The 21,688-nt window shown below is 40.2% G+C and overlaps 1 protein-coding gene across 1 annotated transcript in view; it reads right to left on the bottom strand.

Moving 5' to 3' along the window:
* Positions 1-21,688, bottom strand: part of LOC134507471 (dual 3',5'-cyclic-AMP and -GMP phosphodiesterase 11A) — a 104,046-nt gene that overhangs the window by 64,415 nt on the left and 17,943 nt on the right. Inside the window, exons 7-8 of the mRNA XM_063318131.1 lie at positions 20,074-20,166; positions 13,542-13,592 (exon numbers count right to left, since the gene is read on the bottom strand). Coding sequence (XP_063174201.1) covers positions 13,542-13,592; positions 20,074-20,166 — 144 coding nt within the window. The remainder of the gene's footprint in view (positions 1-13,541; positions 13,593-20,073; positions 20,167-21,688) is intronic.

Below are 21,688 nucleotides of genomic sequence, written 5' to 3'. Positions count from 1 at the left end.
GTTTGGTAAAGTCAAGGGCCAGGGGAAAAGAGGAAGACCTTCAATGCAAAGGATTGATACAATTACAGCAACAATGGATGCAAATATTGGAACAATCAGGCACATGGCGCAAGACTGAACAGCATTTTGTTCTGTTATACATAGGGTTGCCATGAGTCGAAAACGACTTGACGGCAACTAACAACAACATTTCTATTGTTATACCAGCTACCAGCAGGACAGCTGGGCCCAACTCTTACCTCTTGTTGAGTTTGCCTACAACTTCTTGCATGCCTCAACACCATTATCCCAATTTTTCACCAACCACAGATACCTTCCTGGTTCTTCCCTACACCCAGCTATTCCTCTTTCCTCCTTGCCATCAATTCTGTATTATCAGTGCTGCAGGCTATCCATGTTTGATTCCTAACTTCTCAACAAGCCCTGCATACAGATGTATGCACCACGCCTGCATCCTGTCTGCCTTGTACTCCAGTGTTTATCCTTAGCTGCTGAAGCCCGAACATGAACTAGTAAAATACCCTTTTTCTTTTGCTTACAGAACTTTTACAGTCATGACTGAATAAGGATTTGGTTGCTAAAAAAACCCCTATGATGAATTGCAAATAACTTACTCATCAAAACAAAAGAAAGTAACTGGAACCATGAATATATTTTTTATATCTGTGATTCTGATATCTTTGAATAGCTAAGTTTTTCTAAGCTGTGTGGAAACTACAAGTTTCAGACCCCCAAGAAGGTAAGAGGGAAGAACTACATCTATATATCATGCCTACTCATACATTGAGTTAAATGGTACCTAGAATATGTGCAAAAGGCCAGTATGAAAAAGTATTTAAATATTTAGATGGAGAAGAAAGAAATGTAACTTTTACTTCAGACAGAAGTTAGGCTATGTTTTTGCTAGAATGGCAAGAGATCACGATTTTCACTTTTCCTGTACCTTATTTGGGGGAGTGGACAGCTTATCAGTAAAACTGCTAACTTTTTTACTGGATTCTAAATATGAGACTGTAAGAGCAATTTATCAGCAGACATTAGTGGATGGTAAGACTAATCTTGGGCTGAGAAAAGCCCCTCATTCTAATTCTCACAAATAAAACAACTGTTAAGATTGCTAGCATTTATCAACCACTGTCCTTTTGACTTCCGCTGCAGCCAAATCAGAAGACATTAACAAGAGAAAATAGCTAGGTCCATCTGTCATATTATATCCCTGAACTGCTGCTGCTGCTGCTGCTATCTAGATAGCACAAAATATGGACCTGCCCATTATGGCTTAAAACCAGGATATTATGGTTTTTCAACATACTCAAGTATTAAGCATATGGTTGAATTAGTCTGTCATTTTGCTAGTCTATTGTCAAAGGAAGATTATTTGCATCTGGCATTATATTTGCAAATGTTAAAACATAATTTGCTCCAACATACATTCGAAACATTATCTCCTTGATCATGCTTTACAGACGTACTATAGCTTCTACAGCTCTGCTACTGAAGAAAGAGATATTTCCTCATCATGTAGCTGGAAATATCTGGAATGAAGCAATTAAATGATGGCATCTTGCCCATTATTGCAGTACTCTACTCTACTCTACTCTACTCTACTCTACTCTACTCTACTCTTAGGACAAGCCAGGCTAGCAAATCTGTGATAATCAGAAGAGTAAATATACCACAGAAGCAATGCCCCCATAGGGAGAAAATCATATTTTAGGACCTTGACTTGATTGACAACTGCAGCTGAACCTTGTTAAATGGAAAATAAATCACCAAGCATATTCAAACAGTGAACATGTATTGCATGCAAGTATTAGAAAACACAAATACTGCCCTATAAAATATGTTTGATCTTTCTTTTATGCTTTCCAGCCTCCATCAAATTCTAGGAAGGTATATTTTGTTTATAAGGATACCCTGTGGGCTTGAGTTGTAAAATGCAATATGAAATCACATCATAAGAAGCGTGATTGTGAATTTAGTTTATCCCTAATGTGAGCTATTTTCTGGGAAAAAGAATCCTCACCTGATCTAACTCTGAAAGTGCAAAAGCAGTGATCTGAGTTAATGCTGCTCCTTGCTTTCCAAATAAGAGAAGACAACAGTTACTGCTTCCCCACTTCCTTGTGAGTGTGGTTGGAAGGACCATGTCTTATTTTGCAGCTCAAGATAAAGCACATTAACTCAGTGGGACTCCAAGCACCTACGCATAAGATTGCCTATGTTTCTTGCTAAAATTCCCACACCTGCCAATCTGACAATTAGGCATGATGGCCCTCCATGTTTATCCCACATTACATTTGACGTATGATATGAAATGGCCATATGTATTTTGCTATCACTCTATTCCTAAAAAGAAGTGGAAATGTCATGAATGCTTAACATATGCATCTGAACATAACTATCCTATATTACACCATTCTTCCCAACTGTTCATTAAAAATAAGCCTGATGAAACAGAGAAAAAGAGACGGGCCTTTAACGAAGACAGGAATAAAGTTAATGTCACAGAAGGATCAGGACATGCCCACGTATCTCACTGAATTTGAGAAAGTATTCCATGTGTAGAGTGGCTAGCTTCAGTCTGCTAGTGAGCTGTAACTGTACAACAAATTGTACAGTGGGAAAATGTGAATGGTGATCAGGATACAGTCTATTCCATCTCTCCAAATCTTCACAATCCTGACCAGTAGCAGAACAAGAAGGAACATATAAAATAGGTATCTCATCCTGAAGTAAAGAGACAAGTACCTGAAAGATCCCTGGATGACTCTGCTCTACTGCAACACTTGTATTAATGTTTGTTAGAAATGGCAAGGAGATCCTGAAGAGGGATGCAAAGATGGTGTGCTTCAGTCTCCATTGATCGACAATATGGAGTGATCAACAGTCAAAGTCCAGTACTGAGGTGTCTCATCTAGGTACGTGATCTGCAGCCAAGGCCCTCCCTTGGAGAATGCACCAGTCACAAAAATGCACAGCAGGTTAAAAACAGAACAAGTTCATCCCTTCCTGTTTTTTGAAATAACACAATATAGATGTATAGTTGGTTGTAAGCTAATTAATTCAATGAGAAAGTACATTAACACAAGAGAAGTAGGAAGCAAATGTGGAAAGAGACTTTGCTTAATTCTCTGTAACTGAGATTGGGAATGTACCCTTACAGTCTTCTAGACTCTATAATGATGCTAGAACTGCACTGAAGAAACCTTCCTGAAATCTCTATCATTCTTGCTTTCTTGGTGTTGCCAGCCACATGGAGTGTGATAGCAGTCTGCTCTCTTCTACTGACTATTATTGGTCACACCTAAAAGAAGTGGCAACATGAGGATGGCAAGAGGTGGGGAGTATGAAAAGAACAACATGCTGCAGAAATTTTGTTCGCTGGTCACTAGCTAAGTGAGGTTTGTATCAGATTGGTAAGGCAGAGACTTTGGCTTATGATTGTGGATAGGTGGGAGAGGTAACTATGACAACATGCCTTACAGTCGTATTAGGGATGGCAAAGTGTGAATCTTTTACTCCCATTAGTACATGGGGTAGACTCCTCAGCTTCTAAACTGACAGATGTACAAACTTAGGAGATGAAGATATGTCCAGTTAGGATGAGGATGAAGATCTTTTCAAAGACCAGATTCGAAATCCTAATGCACCCCTGGTTCAGTTCAGAGGAACGAAATCATGTGTATCAATGGAGGCAATAGCAGATGCCGTGCTCTTGATCTATCGTCTTTACCGTTTTGTATCATATTAATCTGTCACATGATAACTTGGGAAGCCTTGACCAAGAAGATTTATACTGCTGTGTGCTTGTCCTAAGGCAAACAGACCACAAGGAAGGGTAACTTCTATAAGGAAACGTTGATATTTGGCCATGAAGGCACGGTAGCTGGAAAACTGTAATATTAAGGCCCCAGAGGATTAAAGATCCTTAGAGAAAAGTTTCTCTACTTTCTGTTGATAGATGCCATATGACTCCTACCCAAGTATCTAAACTGGGAGGATTCAGTAAATATCAAATTGTATAGAGAATTATTTTTCAAGAACTGGTAGCTGTCATCTCTGAATTGGTATACTAACAATAGGTTGAGTGGAAAATAGTTTCATCCAGGATTCTCTAGTCTTTTCAGAAAGGTCAAAAACATGGGAATTAAAACAGTCAATGCACTACAGTTATGAACTGTATTATAAAACAATGACTTGTAGAGGTTCTGTGAGGTGCTGTCCTCAATGCTGATCTTCCATCTTTGCATCCAGGTACAAAGTTGACATTTCTTGAGCTTAGACAAGAAATCTGCTATCATGTATCTGTTTAAGTCTGAGAAAGATCAGCTCCACATAGGACAGAGCTGAGTCCCACACAATGCAAAAGTTACTCAGATGAAATGAAGTATCGTTAGATCAAGTGGTGCCTCAATAGGGTGGGGACTGTCACTGTCAAGGAAGGAGGCTAATGTGGCTATCTGGTCTGAAGTAGATACTGGAGGCTTGGGGATGGTAGCACAGCTTCCAGTAGCAAGTGGAAGAGCTGCCATACCTGTAACAATAAGTTATATCAACAGGGATGATAGGATCAGTCTCAGAAAAAAAATGGATATTGATATGAAGGGAATACTGAACAAAAATCCAGTTGGAGATGTCCTATAGAGATGTCAGGTGTGCACTCTCTAATTTAACCTTCCAAGATAGAATCAACAAAGTTGAGCAACTCTAGTGGGAGACTTAGATTGGTCTAGAGCAGATGACCTCTGTTGTGTTCATGACACTGCTGACTCTCATCTGGACCACAGAGCTTTGTCCACCCAGCCCATAAACATAATTGTTTAAAGAGGAAGCAACAGAAGACAGGGTTGTGGAGAAGTCTTTGGCTATGCCAAGACTCAGGCAGACCCAATGGGGTTAATTTGTAAAGAGGGCCAGAGGAGAGCAAAGCTTCTGTGTTAAAGCAGAGACAGAGACAACTGCTATTTAAAAAGCATATCTGGTTGGGAAGTTATTTGTTGAAGCAGCGTCTCTTGCAGAGGCCTCATGGAACCCTTGCTATGAATAGTCCTTGATGCCCCCTGAAACTCAAGTCCAAACTGCTTCAGAAACACACTTGGTATTTTCTTTCTGAGATACTGGTAAAAGCTTTTCTTGCTGCCTTCTTCTGTTGCTGCCTAACCCTAACCCTTCTTCTGGGTTTCTGATTACATGCTCATTATTTGCTGGCTTGCTAGAAGCCTTTAGGGTGTATGATCTCAGACTCAATTCAAGACCTAAGATAAAGCATGATGCTTTAACTGCCATTGTTTCTGGTTGCAAAGCCTGGACAAGTAAGAGAATTAGTAGTTATTGCCTGCTTTTTCAGGACCTGTATACCAACCTGTCCTCGGAGGTAGTTCATTGTCCTTTTTCTTCTTGTCTGTGTTTGGGTTTGTCAGGTTGGACTGAGACTTGCACTTATGAATTAGATGGACAACTGAGTTGGGCTTGACCTATTCACCATTAGGAGACTTTATATTATGACATCTGCTAGTGGAACTTTATCTGCTCAATTTGGCAATCCTCTTCCTTCTGCTTTGTGACCTTAACATGAAGCAAGCCAGTTGCTGAGTTGCAAACTCTGGTCAACTGTGACAGACCTCAGCCACTGTGGATCACAGAGTTGGCTGCCAAAAAGGAAAAGAACTTGAGGGAAGAAGAATGTTTCTTCCCGCCCAGTTCATCAAACATGGTCCTCCCCAAGGTGGATGTGTTACAAGAATGGCCACTATAGAGTGTAGCCAGTGACCACACTGTTTAAGAAATGGCACTTTTAAGCACATGAAGCTCAGTCAGATAGTAGCTGATGAAACAAAATAAAGATTATATAGGAGAAATACAAAATATAGCAAGAAAAACATAACAGCACTCAGAAGACACCCTTAGTGTATTCCTTAGGTACTAGTGCAATGGGATTTAAAAAGGAACTGAGGGGAAAGCAGAAGCCACATTTAACATAAAGGGGCAAGGCTTCTACAAAGGGTCTATTTAACTCTGCAAAGGTCTACTCTGTAAGCACAGAACCCAACCTATGCAATTTGCAGAGGCCATGATGAATATCAATCAATCTCCCTCTCTCTCTCCTTCCTTGGAACTGAAAATGGATTCTAAGGCCAAATCCTGCTAATGTTGGAACCTAGGAGAACATGTGGCCTTGCAATTATCCCTGTTTTCAATAATATGTAGGCTGCATTGATTCAAGAAAGTATCTTTGATATGAGTACTCTGACTGTATTTACCACCGAATCAGCAAAGACATTTCTTCAGAGTACTTATTTTAAATGTGTGGAAGCAAAAATAAAATGACTGCTGCTCCTGCTAAAATTAATTTGCTGCACATGTGCAAACATTATTCTAATCTCAATTAACATTAAAACTGAACTGTTTTGAATATTCTGCTTCCAACAACCTTGGAATTACTCTGTATTACTCTACCTCTTAACATGGAGCAAGGGTGACACCTAGTGGCCAAAGCAGTATTTGCACCTTAAAATATTCCAGACGAAACTTAAAGCTGTGTAACTAGAAAAACCGTAACTGAACTTCATTCAGTTGCTTTAAACTAGTATGCTTAAAAAGATCAATGCCTTATTAATGAAAACATCTTTAATATTTATTTTAAAAAGCAAAGTAACTGTAAATAAAGTGTTTATATTAATATTCAGCCAGTTAGAGCTATCAAGATGACATAGTTTGAACCACTATATAAAATATTCAATTTATTTATATCATTTTTAACCCAGAAAGTAGTATACACATATGGTATGGAAGCAAAATTCTGATTATGTAAAGTGTACATTATTTTCTTTCTGGATCCAACAGAGGGACCCGATTTGAGACAGTAGCCTCACCCCAGACTTGGTTTTCTTGGCGGTGCAGTGGCAATGTGATCTGAGGGGAGGTTACAGCTGTCCCCATTGTCATGGTCAGATCATGCCCTGGTGGCCCTGAGATTCTCTTATGCCACCCCACTCTGCAGGGAGGCAGGACCCATTCGATTGGTCCGCCCTGGTGACTGATGGACCCAGCAGGGTTTCAGAGGGAGCTGTGGGTTATACCTGAGGATCTGCTGCACGGTCCAGCGGAGGCCCTGGCCGCTGCCTGGAATAGGGAGGCGGCCGGGGCCTTGGACAGGATCGCACCTGTGCGGCCTCTCTTGCCTCATCCAACCTGACACTCTCCGTGGTTTACGGAGGAGTTGAGGGTTTTGAAGAGGCTTAAGTAACATCTTACGGACAGTAAATGCCACCATGTGTCATCTAGACTCATGCCCCTCCTGGCTAGTAAAAGCAGCCTGGGAGGTGACATGTGGTTGGGTCCAGGCGATGGTTAATACATCCCTAGGAGAGGGGGTGTTCCCGGCTGCCTTTAAGGGGGCATTGGTGCACCCCCTCCTCAAGAAGCCATCGCTGAACCGTACTGTTCTGGAAAATTTTCGTCCAGTCCCCCACCTCCCCTTTTTGGGGAAAGTGGTTGAGAAAGTGGTGGCTTTACAGCTTAAGAGGGTCCTGGAGGAAACGGATTATCTAGACCCCTTTCAGTCAGGTTTCAGGCCTGGTTATGGGACAGAAACGGCCTTGGTTGCACTTATGGATGATCTATGGCAGAAGCAGGATTGTGGCAGTGCATCCATCCTCGCTCTTCTTGATCTCTCAGCGGCTTTCGATACCATCAGCCACGGTATTCTTTTGGGCGGCTCAGGGAGTTCGGGGTGAGCGGTGTGGTTTTACACTGGTTCACCTCCTTCCTTCAGGGCTGGTCCCAATCGGTGGTGATTGGGAGCGAGAGATCCGACCCTTGGCCCCTTCTTTAAGGGGTGCCACAGGGTTCAGTACTCTCTCTGCTCCTTTTCAACATCTACATGAAACCGCTGGGTGAGATCATCCGTCACTGCGGTGTGAGGTATCATCAATATGCTGATGATACTCAATTGTACATCTCCATCCCGGGTGAGGTAAGTGATGCGGTGACTGCCCTCTCTCGGTGTCTGGGGGCTGTAGGGATCTGGATGGGGAACAACAGGCTTCAACTGAACCCTGGTAAGACAGAGTGGCTGTGGGTTAATGGTTCTTCCGTAACTGGGACATTGTCATCTTTGGTTCTGGATGGGGTTGCACTGCCCCAGACAGACCCGGTGTGTAATCTGGGAGTTCTCCTGGACTCACAGCTCCTGCTCAAAGAGCAGGTGGCAGCTGTGGCCAGGAGAGCCTTTGCGCAGCTACATGCAGTGCACCAGTTACGCCCCTTCCTGGATTGGGAGGCCCTTTGAACAGTCACTCATGCCCTTGTTATCTCTCATATAGACTATTGCAATGCACTCTATATGGGGCTACCCTTGAAAAGTATCCGGAAGCTTCAGCTGGTCCAGAATGCAGCCGCATGGGCTGTTTCTGGTGCCCCTAGAAGGGCACATGTAACACCGCTGCTGCGTGAGCTACATTGGGTACCAGTTTGCTTCCAGGTCCAATTCAAGGTGTTGGTTATCACCTTTAAAGCCCTACATGGCATGGAACCGGGTTAACTGAGGGACCGCCTCTTCCCCATTACATCAGCCCGTCCGACCCGATCATGCAGAGAGGGCATGCTGCGGACCCCGTCTGTAAGAGAACTCTGTTTGGAGGGTTTCAGGAAGCGGGCCTTCTCTGCAGTAGCTCCCACCCTGTGGAACATGCTGCCCCCGGAAGTAAGATTAGCCCTGTCACTCCTGGCCTTCTGGAGGAGCCTGAAGGCCTGGCTCTGCCGCCTTGCTTGGGGTGGAGAGGGGAATAGTTCTACATGGTGATGGCTGGTATCTTAGATCACTCCTCCCACATACGGGCTGTATCAGATTCTTCTGCCACTTGGACTTTTTTACTCTTATTTTTATATTTATTTATTAAGAGTAATTTTATATTTATATATTGCATTTATATTGCATGTTTGTTGTTTTAATCAATTATTTTATTGTAAACTGCCCGGAGCCCCCCGATGGGAGGAGATGGGTGGGGACAAATCAAATAAATAAATACATAAATAAACATTCCTGACCCATGTACTTCAGATGTTGCACTGATTTCCATAATCACCTTCCCAGCAAAGTGATAGGAAATTATACAAACGCCAAAGGTGCCAAGTTGGGGGAGGCTGACACACATCTTTTTAAACAAAGCAAAATCCTCCAAATTCTTAAATGGGAGCTTGTGATGGGTTCATTTCCCTTCTCTGCCAAGCAATAAAGTGGCAGGGTTTCTTTGTTTCAGAGATTCTGCATCTGCTTAGTCTCTGCAATTTTTTTTATTTTTTCCTTATTTATTTACAGTCAATGACCAGCTTGCATCTGCTTAGTCCATGCAAACATGGCCATCCAGTTGGGTAGTGCATGCCTATGTGTAGTCTCTGTGAAACAATAAGCAATAACAGCTCTATCTCAACTATATTTTGAGAATATAAAAGTTAGAAAATTTACATTCACTTAATGTCTGATTAAAAAAAATAGGTCCAAACTACACATTACAGTTAATTAATGAATCTGTTGCTTCACTAAAATCTATCTGGGCTGTACAAACCCAGATTATTAGATGGCAACGAAGAGAAACCACAAAATTTCATTGCTGACAATCTAGTGGTTGTATGGATTTTTTCAGCCAAGATAGGGTATGCTTATTAACACCACACTGGGAGGGAATTCTTATTCTGTCCTCCCTAAGCTCAGAACCATCCAAAGCCCACCTAAACCTACACCTCCATATAGCTACAGAGTTTAAGTTAAAACATTCCTATTGGTTCTACTGAAGATTGATCCTTTACTCCAAGGACGGTAAACCTGTGGTGCAGATGCTGCAGAACTACAGCTCCCAACAGCTCCAACCATCATGGCTGAAAAAAAAAAAAGAGTAGCAAACCAATTCTTTATTGTTGCCAAAAGAAAACTATATGAATGTGTCTGGTGTCGAGTTGAGCTTTACTCAAAGGAAAAATGTACTTGTATTTTTTATGGTAAAGAGTATTATAAGTAACAAAGGTTTCTCTTAATTTGATGCTACTTTTAAAACAGTCTCTGGGCATCAAATATATTCTTGTACAAACATGAAAGGTGTTAAGATGTCTCAACATCAAACAAACATTCTTGTTGCTAAGACTGCCATAAGTAGAATAACTGTGATTTCTTTGTTGTCTGTATTTTACAGAGTAGACTAGATGAATATAAAAGGATTTACTAGGGATGATGATATATTGCTTAGCCAAGTTTTTTTGTTTTCTTTCTGTTTGGGACAGAAATAAGTGAGGCTGAGTTGTTTTTTCCCAGCAACTAGCTTGAGTAAAACCTGAATACAACCTTGGATTATGGTGGAGGACACAGCACAGATGTGATTGTTTGAATTGCAGGAATTAAGAATAAAGGAAGCTGTTTTAGCTCTTGACTTCTTTTTCAGGCAGAAGAATGGCATGATGACTTGTAAATATCAAACATTTTCACTCTTTCCCATGGGCATTAAATGATTCAGATCTTTTATGTATATTCCTAAAAAGCTATCTGCATCACTGGAAAGATTGTAGGGGCATATGGGATGAACCGAGATACATTTAGCATGACCATGGCACAGTTGGACATATGTATACATAAATGACATACGTACTGTATGTAAGCTCTTGGGACTAGATGTATGCCTATGGATCTAAGGTACATGTGCATTGCCTTCTACATGTAACATATTAGCTGAGGACTGTGTGTATGCACCTGTACAAATTCATTCACCTTAATTCATTCCTTTGCTGCCTTTTCATCTAACAGAAGATCGGGAAAGAAAATAGGACTGTATTTGTTCATATTGATCCTTAGATTGATTGTTTCCTTCCAGGGCAAAAATAATTCCTCTATGACAGAAAAATACAGAAACTCTTTCTTCATTCTTATCTTTTCATCACTCTCTTTTCTAATACAAATGGTAACATACTCTACTGACACTCCACAGTTCATCATTTGATGAAGTGGGTGCTTCATCATGAAGCAGTTCTAACTGTACTCAAGACCTGAGAAAAACAGCTTTATCCATGCCATCTCTCAGTCCCACCTTCAAAACCAACTGAGTGTGGTAATTCTGAAACAGAATTTATACCTCTCTATTTTCAGTCAGATAACCAAGAGACCTAAGAGACATGGAACTCAAATCTTTGTCCCTATCTACTGCTACAAGAACTCAAATGTGTGATGTGATGAAATCACACTATTTTTCTGTCCCTACCAATAATAGGCAATAATTCAAAGAAAAAAATGGGAAGCATTGAAGTGTCATTGAATCAGACCTGGTACTTTAGTAGCTATCACCCACAAGGAGAGTGAGACAGAAATAAACCAGGGCATCCTCTGTGCTTCTTGTGATGCTTAGTGTTGCCTTAATAAGTCTTACTAAATTTATTTCATTATTAAGAATATAAATATTAATAATATAAGTTCATTTAGTAATTATGATAACATTAGAATTACAATATACCCTTAAGAACTTCTACATGGTTATATACTTCAACAGTCTGAATGAAAGGTGTGAGGAAACTAGAGTATTTTGCCTTCTGCTGTGAATGTACGAGAGGTTTTCTGAGGAGAAGTTGGAATTTTTGAAGGGGGGCAGTTGGGCTGTTCGATTTTCCTAAGAAAAATGCTCCGTGCCCATTGTGGGGATATGTAAACACTCTGGTTTATTCTGAAGTGGGATAAGGGTTTAAGAATGTTTATCTGGATTGCCTTTAGGGGTTGGCTGATGTTATTTGTCTTTAAGGATTTGGATTAAGATTATTAGGGTAAAAATGCCTTGGTTTTGGGTTTATTAAGATTATTAAAATTGTTGTACTATTAAGTATAATGGCACACAATTTATGAGCTTTTTAGTTTGATTTTTTATTATAGTAGACAGAAATGTATAGACTAGTAGTAGGAAGGGAATAATTAAATAAGTTCTGTCTTTTGGGGGGGAAGTTGTTTAGGAGGTTCATATGAATTTTTTTTCTTTATTTCAATATAAGAGGAGGGAGTAACTGTACTTAATTATTTTTATACTGTGCCAAAGTAGAATGATTTATAGAAATAATGTGGTTTTGGTTTAATATAGAGTAATAGATTGATTATGGAAAATTTTTGTATATCCTTGCTGTTAAAAGTCGGAAGTAACATCCTTCTATAACTTTGAAAAAAAAATTCTTTTGTTTTTTCACCTTAGTTTTTCTTTTTTTTTGTAGTTTTTTTGTTTTTTCATAGCTTTTATCTATGTCTTGAAACTTAATAAAATTCTTATTAAAAATATTTTGTATCATAAGGTTCTTCTGAGTATCATTTGCCCTACAAAAATGGATAAAAACTATAAAAATGCAAATTACCCATGAATTATGAATTTGTTACACATCATTCCCAGCTGCACAATTTAAATAAGCATTTTTTAAAACTTAACTGTAAACAGAACTATTCACATATTTCCTTTGGAAATGGAATTGGTGGAGATTTAAGACAGAACTTAGAGCATTTTTCTTACTCTCAAAACTTAAAGGGCACTTCCTTTTTTTGAAATGGTCTTACAAAGCCTGTCTGCGTATAATGATTACAGCTTTTCTAGATGCTGGCCTACTGTCAGATATCACTCAACACTGTGCTTTATGCTAAAGCAAGAATTCATGATCCAAAACATGGACTGAATTACCAAACACACTAGCAAATAATGGCTGAAAGAGATCTATCTGGTGTGTTGGCTGCCAGAAGCACAACAATATCCATCCCTAGTTTTTGTTTTTGCTTAACAATAAAGTTGTACTGTTTTATATCACTTGTCAATTCAGCAACCACATAACCATATGGCAATACCACTATTTTCATAAATTTGATAATTGTACACATTATATAGCATTTCTCACTAAATAAAAGGTCAAAATGGATGTACCAGATCAAAAAATTTGGCCTCCCACATAACATGTAACCACATACCTTCCCTACAGTTTTTGGAGGCCATATTAATTTAAAACTACTGCAACCCTCAGGCCAAAGGTTTATTCTTCCTCTACGCTATAATTCACTTTATTTGGTTTTATTTGCTTTTGGCAGGGTGTTTATTTTTTTATTACTAAACATATGTATACCTTACTTCTCTGCTTATGTAAGCACTCTAGGCATCTTACAATAATCTCAATTCAGTCTTTGTGGTTTGTAAACCACAATTTATGCCTTACTATATTGTATGGACCCCTCCAACTGTGGCTTACTGAGCAAACCATGGCCAACCATGGCTAAACTCAGTATGTGATCCCAGGAAAAGTGAGAAAAGAGAAAGTAGGAGTATATTTATTTAGGGAAGAATAATGCAGAGCCAAAAACGTAAAGCACAGAAAATATTGGCAAGAGTAATCATCTGATCACAAAAATTCAGAAACAACAAGAAATGGCATAGCAACTGAAAAAACTGTATCAGCAGTCAACACTGGAAATACTAAAATTAATTTCTATTACAGATTCAAATGCATTTCTGTTAACATTTTTCAGAATAATATTATGATGTTACCTTAAATTTGTCAAGTTCTGCCTTTGAACACGTTGCATGGTAAGACAGCACCTGATCCAGAACAAATTGGGGTGGGAAAGAAATGGTCACAGGTCAGAACCTAAAAAGTTACAGATATCTTAAGCCACCAAGGAAGTGAATGTTACAGTGATTTATTAATATCTCTGCAACATATATTACCCATGAACTTACTTACACTGGTGGGCCCAGTTTTAAAGCAAACCTAGAAGGCCAATAGTCCTACTTCCAGTTTAGTACGTTTTTACTACACCTACTCACGCTGTGCCTATTTTGGGTTTTTAAGTCTTTAAGCCTCATTTGCATGGCAAATTAATAAATAACAGTCATCTAAGTTAGTTTTGATCTTGGCAGTAGTATCAACCACCAAGATTGCCACAGAGACATAGTTGTCCAAGAAAAAGAACCCCGAAAAACTGAGGGGTGGGAGGGAGGAACCAAACTTAGGATGCAGCACTAGAGAATTTATTTCCTTTCCATTATCTTTATTTGTGCTTGCTTGCTAGTAATGCCACAGACTGCGTGGCCCTATGTTTACCACAAGAAAAGGAAAAGGAAAGGCTGCCAGAAGGATATCTGCTATCTCACCACCAGAAATATAGGTGGTGGCAGCAGTAACTAGCAATCAGCTGTGCCAAGGCAGGAAGGCAGGGGGAAGGTATGAAAAAAGCAGAGGACTTTTGGGTGACGAACGTTGAGACCTTCCACCTTTCATCATAAGGGCTCAGCCTAGTTCGTACAAGGTTCATTTCTTAGAAATCAGTAGCTTATAGATCCATCTGCCACCAAAATTAAATACATTTTAAATTTTAAATTATGTCTGAATAAACTATAATTTTCAATTTTATGCTTCATGACCAAACCAAGTTATAACTCATTTTATAAAGTGACAAATAATGGTACAGAATTTAAATTGCACTTATTTAAATGTTCTCCAATATTTTGGGGCTTTTTTCCCCTGGAAAGAAAGCCACAACATTTTTTTAATTGCTTCAAAATTTCTGGCTCCAGAATTTTTCAGAATTTCTAAATTTGTGAGGCCATAAAGAAACAAAGGATGTGTAAGGAGGTCATTATTATTAATTGCCAGCCAGTAAGTTTATTCAGTCAATGTACAGTATAGAACATATACAACACAAGAAAACCAATCAATATGAATAAAGTAAAATACCAACATAGCAGAAAGCATCCATAGTAAAATAAAATGTAAGTTACTATAATTATGTATAATAATTGTTGTTGTTTATTCATTTAGTCGCTTCCGACTCTTCGTGACTTCATGGACCAGCCCACGCCAGAGCTTCCTGTCGGTCGTCAACACCCCCAGCTCCCCCAGGGATGAGTCCGTCACCTCTAGAATATCATCCATCCATCTTGCCCTTGGTCGGCCCCTCTTCCTTTTGCCCTCCACTCTACCTAGCATCAGCATCTTCTCCAGGGTGTCCTGTCTTCTCATTATGTGGCCAAAGTATTTCAGTTTTGCCTTTAATATCATTCCCTCAAGTGAGCAGTCTGGCTTTATTTCCTGGAGGATGGACTGGTTGGATCTTCTTGCAGTCCAAGGCACTCTCAGAATTTTCCTCCAACACCACAGTTCCAAAGCATCGATCTTCCTTCGCTCAGCCTTCCTTATGGTCCAGCTCTCACAGCCATATGTTACTACAGGGAACACCATTGCTTTAACTATGTGGACCTTTGTTGTCAGTGTGATGTCTCTGCTCTTAACTATCTTATCGAGATTTGTCATTGCTCTTCTCCCAAGGATTAAGCGTCTTCTGATTTCCTGACTGCAGTCAGCATCTGCAGTAATCTTTGCACCTAGGAATACAAAGTCTTTCACTGCTTCTACATTTTCTCCCTCTATTTGCCTGTTATCAATCAAGCTGGTTGCCATAATCTTGGTTTTTTTGAGGTTTAGCTGCAAACCAGGTTTGGCACTTTCTTCTTTCACCTTCATCATAAGGCTCCTCAGTTCCTCTTCGCTTTCAGCCATCAAAGTGGTATCATCTGCATATCTGAGATTGTTAATGTTTCTTCCAGAGATTTTAACTCCAGCCTTGGATTCCTCAAGCCCAGCTTGTCGCATGATGTGTTCTGCATACAAGTTGAATAGGTAGGGTGAGAGTATACAGCCCTGCCGTACTCCTTTCCCAATCTTAAACCAGTCCGTTGTTCCGTGGTCTGTTCTTACTGTTGCTACTTGGTCGTTATACAGATTCTTCAGGAGGCATACAAGATGACTTCGTATCCCCATACCACTAAGAACTTGCCACAATTTGTTATGGTCCACACAGTCAAAGGCTTTAGAATAGTCAATAAAACAGAAATAGATGTTTTTCTGAAACTCCCTGGCTTTTTCCATTATCCAGCGGATATTGGCTATTTGGTCTCTAGTTCCTCTGCCTTTTCTAAACCCAGCTTGTACATCTGGCAATTCTCGCTCCATGAACTGCTGAAGTCTACCTTGCAGGATCTTGAGCATTACCTTACTGGCATGTGAAATGAGTGCCACTGTTCGATAGTTTGAACATTCTTTAGTGTTTCCCTTTTTTGGTATGGAGATATAAGTTGATTTTTTCCAATCTGATGGCCATTCTTGTGTTTTCCAAATTTGCTGGCATATAGCATGCATTCTTCAGCAAAGGATCGTTACCTTGTCGTGGTGCTGGAGCTTGAGCACCTCAATGATGCCATGAGCTAAACTGTGAAGGGCCACCCAAGACGGGAAGGTCATGACAGAGAGGTCAGACTAAATGCGATCCCTGGGGAAGGTAATGGCAACCCACCCCAGTATTCTTGCCGTGAAAACTAAATGGATCAGTACAACCAGAGATATGTCGGTATACCATTGGAAGATGAGACCCCCAGGTCGGAAGATGGTCAAAATGCTACTGGGGAGGAACAGAGGATGAGCTCAACTAGCCCCAGACGTGATGACGCAGCTAGCTCAAAGCCGAAAGGACGGCTAGCGGCCGATGGTGCTGGTGGTGAACGGCGAATCCGATGTTCTAAGGATCAACACACCATTGGAACCTGGAATGTAAGATCTATGAGCCAGGGCAAATTGGATGTGGTTATTGGTGAGATGTCAAGATTAAAGATAGACATTCTGGGCATCAGTGAACTGAAATGGACTGGAATGGGCCACTTCACATCAAATGACCACCAGATCTACTACTGTGGACAAGAGGACCACAGAAGAAATGGAGTAGCCTTCATAATTAATAGTAAAGTGGCTAAAGCAGTGCTTGGATACAACCCAAAAAACGACAGAATGATCTCAATTCGAATTCAGGGCAAGCCATCTAACATCACAGTGATCCAAATATACGCCCCAACCACAAATGCTGAAGAAGCTGAAGTAGAGCAGTTCTATGAGGATCTGCAGCACCTACTGGACAACACGCCTAAAAGAGATGTTATTTTCATCACAGGAGACTGGAATGCTAAGGTGGGCAGTCAAATGACACCTCGAATTACAGGTAAGTATGGCCTGGGAGAACAAAATGAAGCAGGACATAGGCTGATAGAATTTTGCCAAGACAACTCACTCTGCATAACAAACACTCTCTTCCAACAACCTAAGAGACGGCTTTATACATGGACTTCACCAGATGGACAACACCGAAATCAGATTGATTACATCCTTTGCAGCCAAAGGTGGCGGACATCTGTACAGTCGGTAAAAACAAGGCCTGGAGCTGACTGTAGTTCAGATCACGAACTTCTTCTTGCACAATTTAGGATCAGACTAAAGAGATTAGGGAAGACCCACAGATCAGCTAGATATGAGCTCACTAATATTCCTAAGGAATATGCAGTGGAGGTGAAGAATAGATTTAAGGGACTGGACTTAGTAGACAGGGTCCCGGAAGAACTCTGGACAGAAGTTGGCAGCATTGTTCAGGAGGCGGCAACAAAATATTCAATCTGATTTCGGTGTTGTCCATCTGGTGAAGTCCATGTATAAAGCCGTCTCTTAGGTTGTTGGAAGAGAGTGTTTGTTATGCAGAGTGAGTTGTCTTGGCAAAATTCTATCAGCCTATGTCCTGCTTCATTTTGTTCTCCCAGGCCATACTTACCTGTAATTCGAGGTGTCATTTGACTGCCCACCTTAGCATTCCAGTCTCCTGTGATGAAAATAACATCTCTTTTAGGCGTGTTGTCCAGTAGGTGCTGCAGATCCTCATAGAACTGCTCTACTTCAGCTTCTTCAGCATTTGTGGTTGGGGCGTATATTTGGATCACTGTGATGTTAGATGGCTTGCCCTGAATTCGAATTGAGATCATTCTGTCGTTTTTTGGGTTGTATCCAAGCACTGCTTTAGCCACTTTACTATTAATTATGAAGGCTACTCCATTTCTTCTGTGGTCCTCTTGTCCACAGTAGTAGATCTGGTGGTCATTTGATGTGAAGTGGCCCATTCCAGTCCATTTCAGTTCACTGATGCCCAGAATGTCTATCTTTAATCTTGACATCTCACCAATAACCACATCCAATTTGCCCTGGCTCATAGATCTTACATTCCAGGTTCCAATGGTGTGTTGATCCTTAGAACATCGGATTCGCCGTTCACCACCAGCACCGTCGGCCGCTAGCCGTCCTTTCGGCTTTGAGCTAGCTGCGTCATCACGTCTGGGGCTAGTTGAGCTCATCCTCTGTTCCTCCCCAGTAGCATTTTGACCATCTTCCGATCTGGGGGTCTCATCTTCCGATGGTATACCGACATATCTCTGGTTGTACTGATCCATTTAGTTTTCACGGCAAGAATACTGGGGTGGGTTGCCATTACCTTCCCCAGGGATCGCATTTAGTCTGATCTCTCTGTCATGACCTTCCCATCTTGGGTGGCCCTTCACGGTTTAGCTCATGGCATCATTGAGGTGCTCAAGCTCCAGCACCACGACAAGGTAACGATCCTTTGCTGAAGATGTATAATAATAATACACAGTGCAAATATGCGTCTAAAATACTATAATCTGTAAAGTAAAAATGCACATTACCTAAAACCAACTTTCTAAAGCAATTAGAAATCTACATCTTAACATCTTAAGTCAAAAGTAATTAGCCCTGGGGCTGGTAATGTCTTATTTTCATTGTGGAAATGCAACATTCGGCTACTGTGCAGCTAATGGTGGGTTTCATGTCTTCTAAAAGAAGATTCACACAGAAATTATTTGACCTTCCTGGGGATTTATTTATTAGGGGCAGAATATGAATAGATCCCTGTAAAATGTACAATGTAAATAATACATGTGAAATGGCTTTGATCTCTTTGACACTACATGGGCAGGTGTGCTCAATTCATGGGATTTTAGGGCATCTGCCCAATACAATGCAAATGGTGAGATACTGTGTTTGGCTTTGAAAAACACCATCATTAGCCTGGAAACAATAAAATTCTGTATTCGTTTTGCTTGTACCCAAATACCCTTGTTTATCCAATTTCTGCCATGCAGAGGCAGCTTGTTAACTTCAGCTTGGAACTCCATATCCTTTATTCTTTGGGTGAGGAGCTGTTCAGCTTGGCCATACCCAAGAGAGAATAGGAATGGTGCGGAATGCTCATATAGTGCTAACTTCTGCTCTACAGCCTGTTGCCAAAAAGAAGAGAAGTTATCTGTAACAACTAAAGGGGTCAGCCCAGCTGGAAAAATCTGGATTTTCTTTTTCTTTTTTTAATGAAAACTTTATTAAATTTCAATGTCTACAGTTAAAATACAATGTTTTTACATTGAAAAAACTGGATTTTCAACCAATAGTTTATCCTCATCTTCAAGGCCATTACCTGGATTGTGGGCATTCCTGTCTCAAAACTTAGGGGGCCATGGAGATGACCTTGGAGAAATCATCCAGAATCCATTAAGAGAACAAGTGCAGAAGAACCAGGGTTAAGCCCAGGGAGCCAGGAAAGTATTAGAAAGAGACCCAGACTGGCTTCCCACTGTCAGCCCCACTAGGTAGACCAGGCCGAGAATCAACTCCCCAGGAAAGTGAAAACAGAATATAGCAAGTTTGATTGTGCCGTACCTCCTTCTCCGTGTTATAATTCTGTGGGTTAGGGGAGTGTCTATGCTGTTTCCAACTGTTATCTTGTTGTTCTGGACTTAAACAAAGTTTCAGCTCCCTTTGCCTAGATAACAGTTCCTCCATATATCTGTCAAGGTCATATTCCTTACTTTTTATACCCCCCTGACTCCCCGGGCTATTAGAGGGAGGGAAGGGAAATCACAGACAGACTTGAAAGGTTCTGTTACTGGAGCCCGTCTCAATAAAGTAGAGTTTTAGTCTTCCTGTGGCGGCAGTTTCGTGGTCTGGTCTATCTCATAACCCTCACTGGATGGAAGAAGGTAGGCAAATCTATATGTAATTGGAAAGCAGTAGGTAGGAAGGCAATAATCCTAGTACATGAACAAGTACTGAATTGCTGTGGTGTGAAGGGACATAGCATTCTTACAACCAACCTCATAAATGGCTTTAAAAAAAAATTACCTGATTTTCAATGATACTTACATCAAGAGCCACGGATTGCTTTGCCCAGGACTTTTTCACTTGGTCATACATTATAGTATTATTGATGCCCAAGCCACAAAATATAACAAAAGCCTAAAAAAAAAAGTCTAGCTTTAATATAAGTGATTTCAAAATTTAGGAATAATGAATGGCATAAAGAAAGCAACATGCTGGTTACTAGGATGTGCATGAAATAGAAAACCTTTATTTTTGAGCTCAGAACAAAACAGTCCCACTTGAAATGCTTATGTGTTCCAGCCATAGGAAAAAGTGGGAACAACAAGGTCCTTCCTTCCCAGGTTCATAAGAATACACAGGGTGGAAGTTTATGCGGCTACTGGCTTGTCAACTTGAATAAAAATTAGCCAAAAGTTTTTTTTTTAATTCCCCAAAATAAGAAAGAAATTTGAAGTTTCCTTCAGGCATTCTTGTCTGGGGGACAGGGGGAGTTGACCTTTTCCTTATTTAATGTGGGTTTTCTTGCATTCAGCCAGCAACATGTACTGTCTCCTGACACCCCAATTCTTACTTTTCAGTTTCAAAAGGAAGTTTTATCTTTTTTGGCAGCCTGGAAGTAACATGAATAAACAAATACACTTCTGCTTGTTGGAATAAGAACATTACAAAAGAAAGAAAAACAGTAAGTACCGCTGTGCAGGGAAGAAGTCTTACAAAGAAAATACAAAATTGCTTTCCTACACTGCTGGTTAAGTTTATTTTCTATAACTCTCAGCTGCTCAGAAAAAGAACAAGAATGAGTCATGCATGTATGCTTGATCGGGGGAAAAAACCCTCTTTTTACTCCAAGTGCCAAAGGAACAAATAAACCACAGCATCTTTTTAGAGCAAAATGCATCATAGTGTGCATCAACATTGCACAGGAGCATGAACAAAGTGCAACCACACAGCAAAAGTGAACAGCCAGCTGAAACCAACCAGTACAGGCCTTTTTGTATGAGTTGGGCTTAATAAATTTTTATTATTATTATTGCTGCTGCTGCTGCTTTAACCATTCAGTCGTGTCCGGCTCTTGGTGACTTTATGGATGAGAGCTCTCCATGCAGCCCTATCAAGCATGGCTTCTTTCAATTGCTTATTAATTATTATTATTATTGCTGTAAAACCCCCACAAACAACTGGGCATGAGAGTATACAAAAATGTTAAAAAAACACCAAAAGCTCAGTGAGCCAACCAAAGATAATTACTTTTTGTTTTTTTAAATGCATTCAGAAGTTCCAAACAGCCAGCATCAACCAACAAATCAAACTATCATAGGGATTTTTTTTTTTTTTGAAAAAAGAATATTATGCTGGTAGCTCACTAAGCTTAGGGATATGTGTGCGCTCTCTGTCTGCTCTTCTGTCCTGTTGATTATAGACCTTTCAGAGTGCCTTTAAAGACAAAAATGTACTATATTTTTAAAGGTATCCCAAATCTCTATATCTTCAGCACACAAGAGCAAGCATAGTCCACACTACACTTGAATTCAAGAAGACAATTGTATTCATATTCTTTACATTCACTCTAACTATTCCTGCACTTTTATAGTTTGCCTTTTTTCTATACTTTGTATTTTATTTGTATTTTGAAATTCTAATAAAGTTTTTTTTTAAA

This window comes from Candoia aspera, chromosome 1, assembly GCF_035149785.1.
Source record: "Candoia aspera isolate rCanAsp1 chromosome 1, rCanAsp1.hap2, whole genome shotgun sequence".
Lineage (NCBI taxonomy): Eukaryota > Metazoa > Chordata > Lepidosauria > Squamata > Boidae > Candoia > Candoia aspera.
This window is presented reverse-complemented; position numbering and strand designations above follow the sequence as displayed.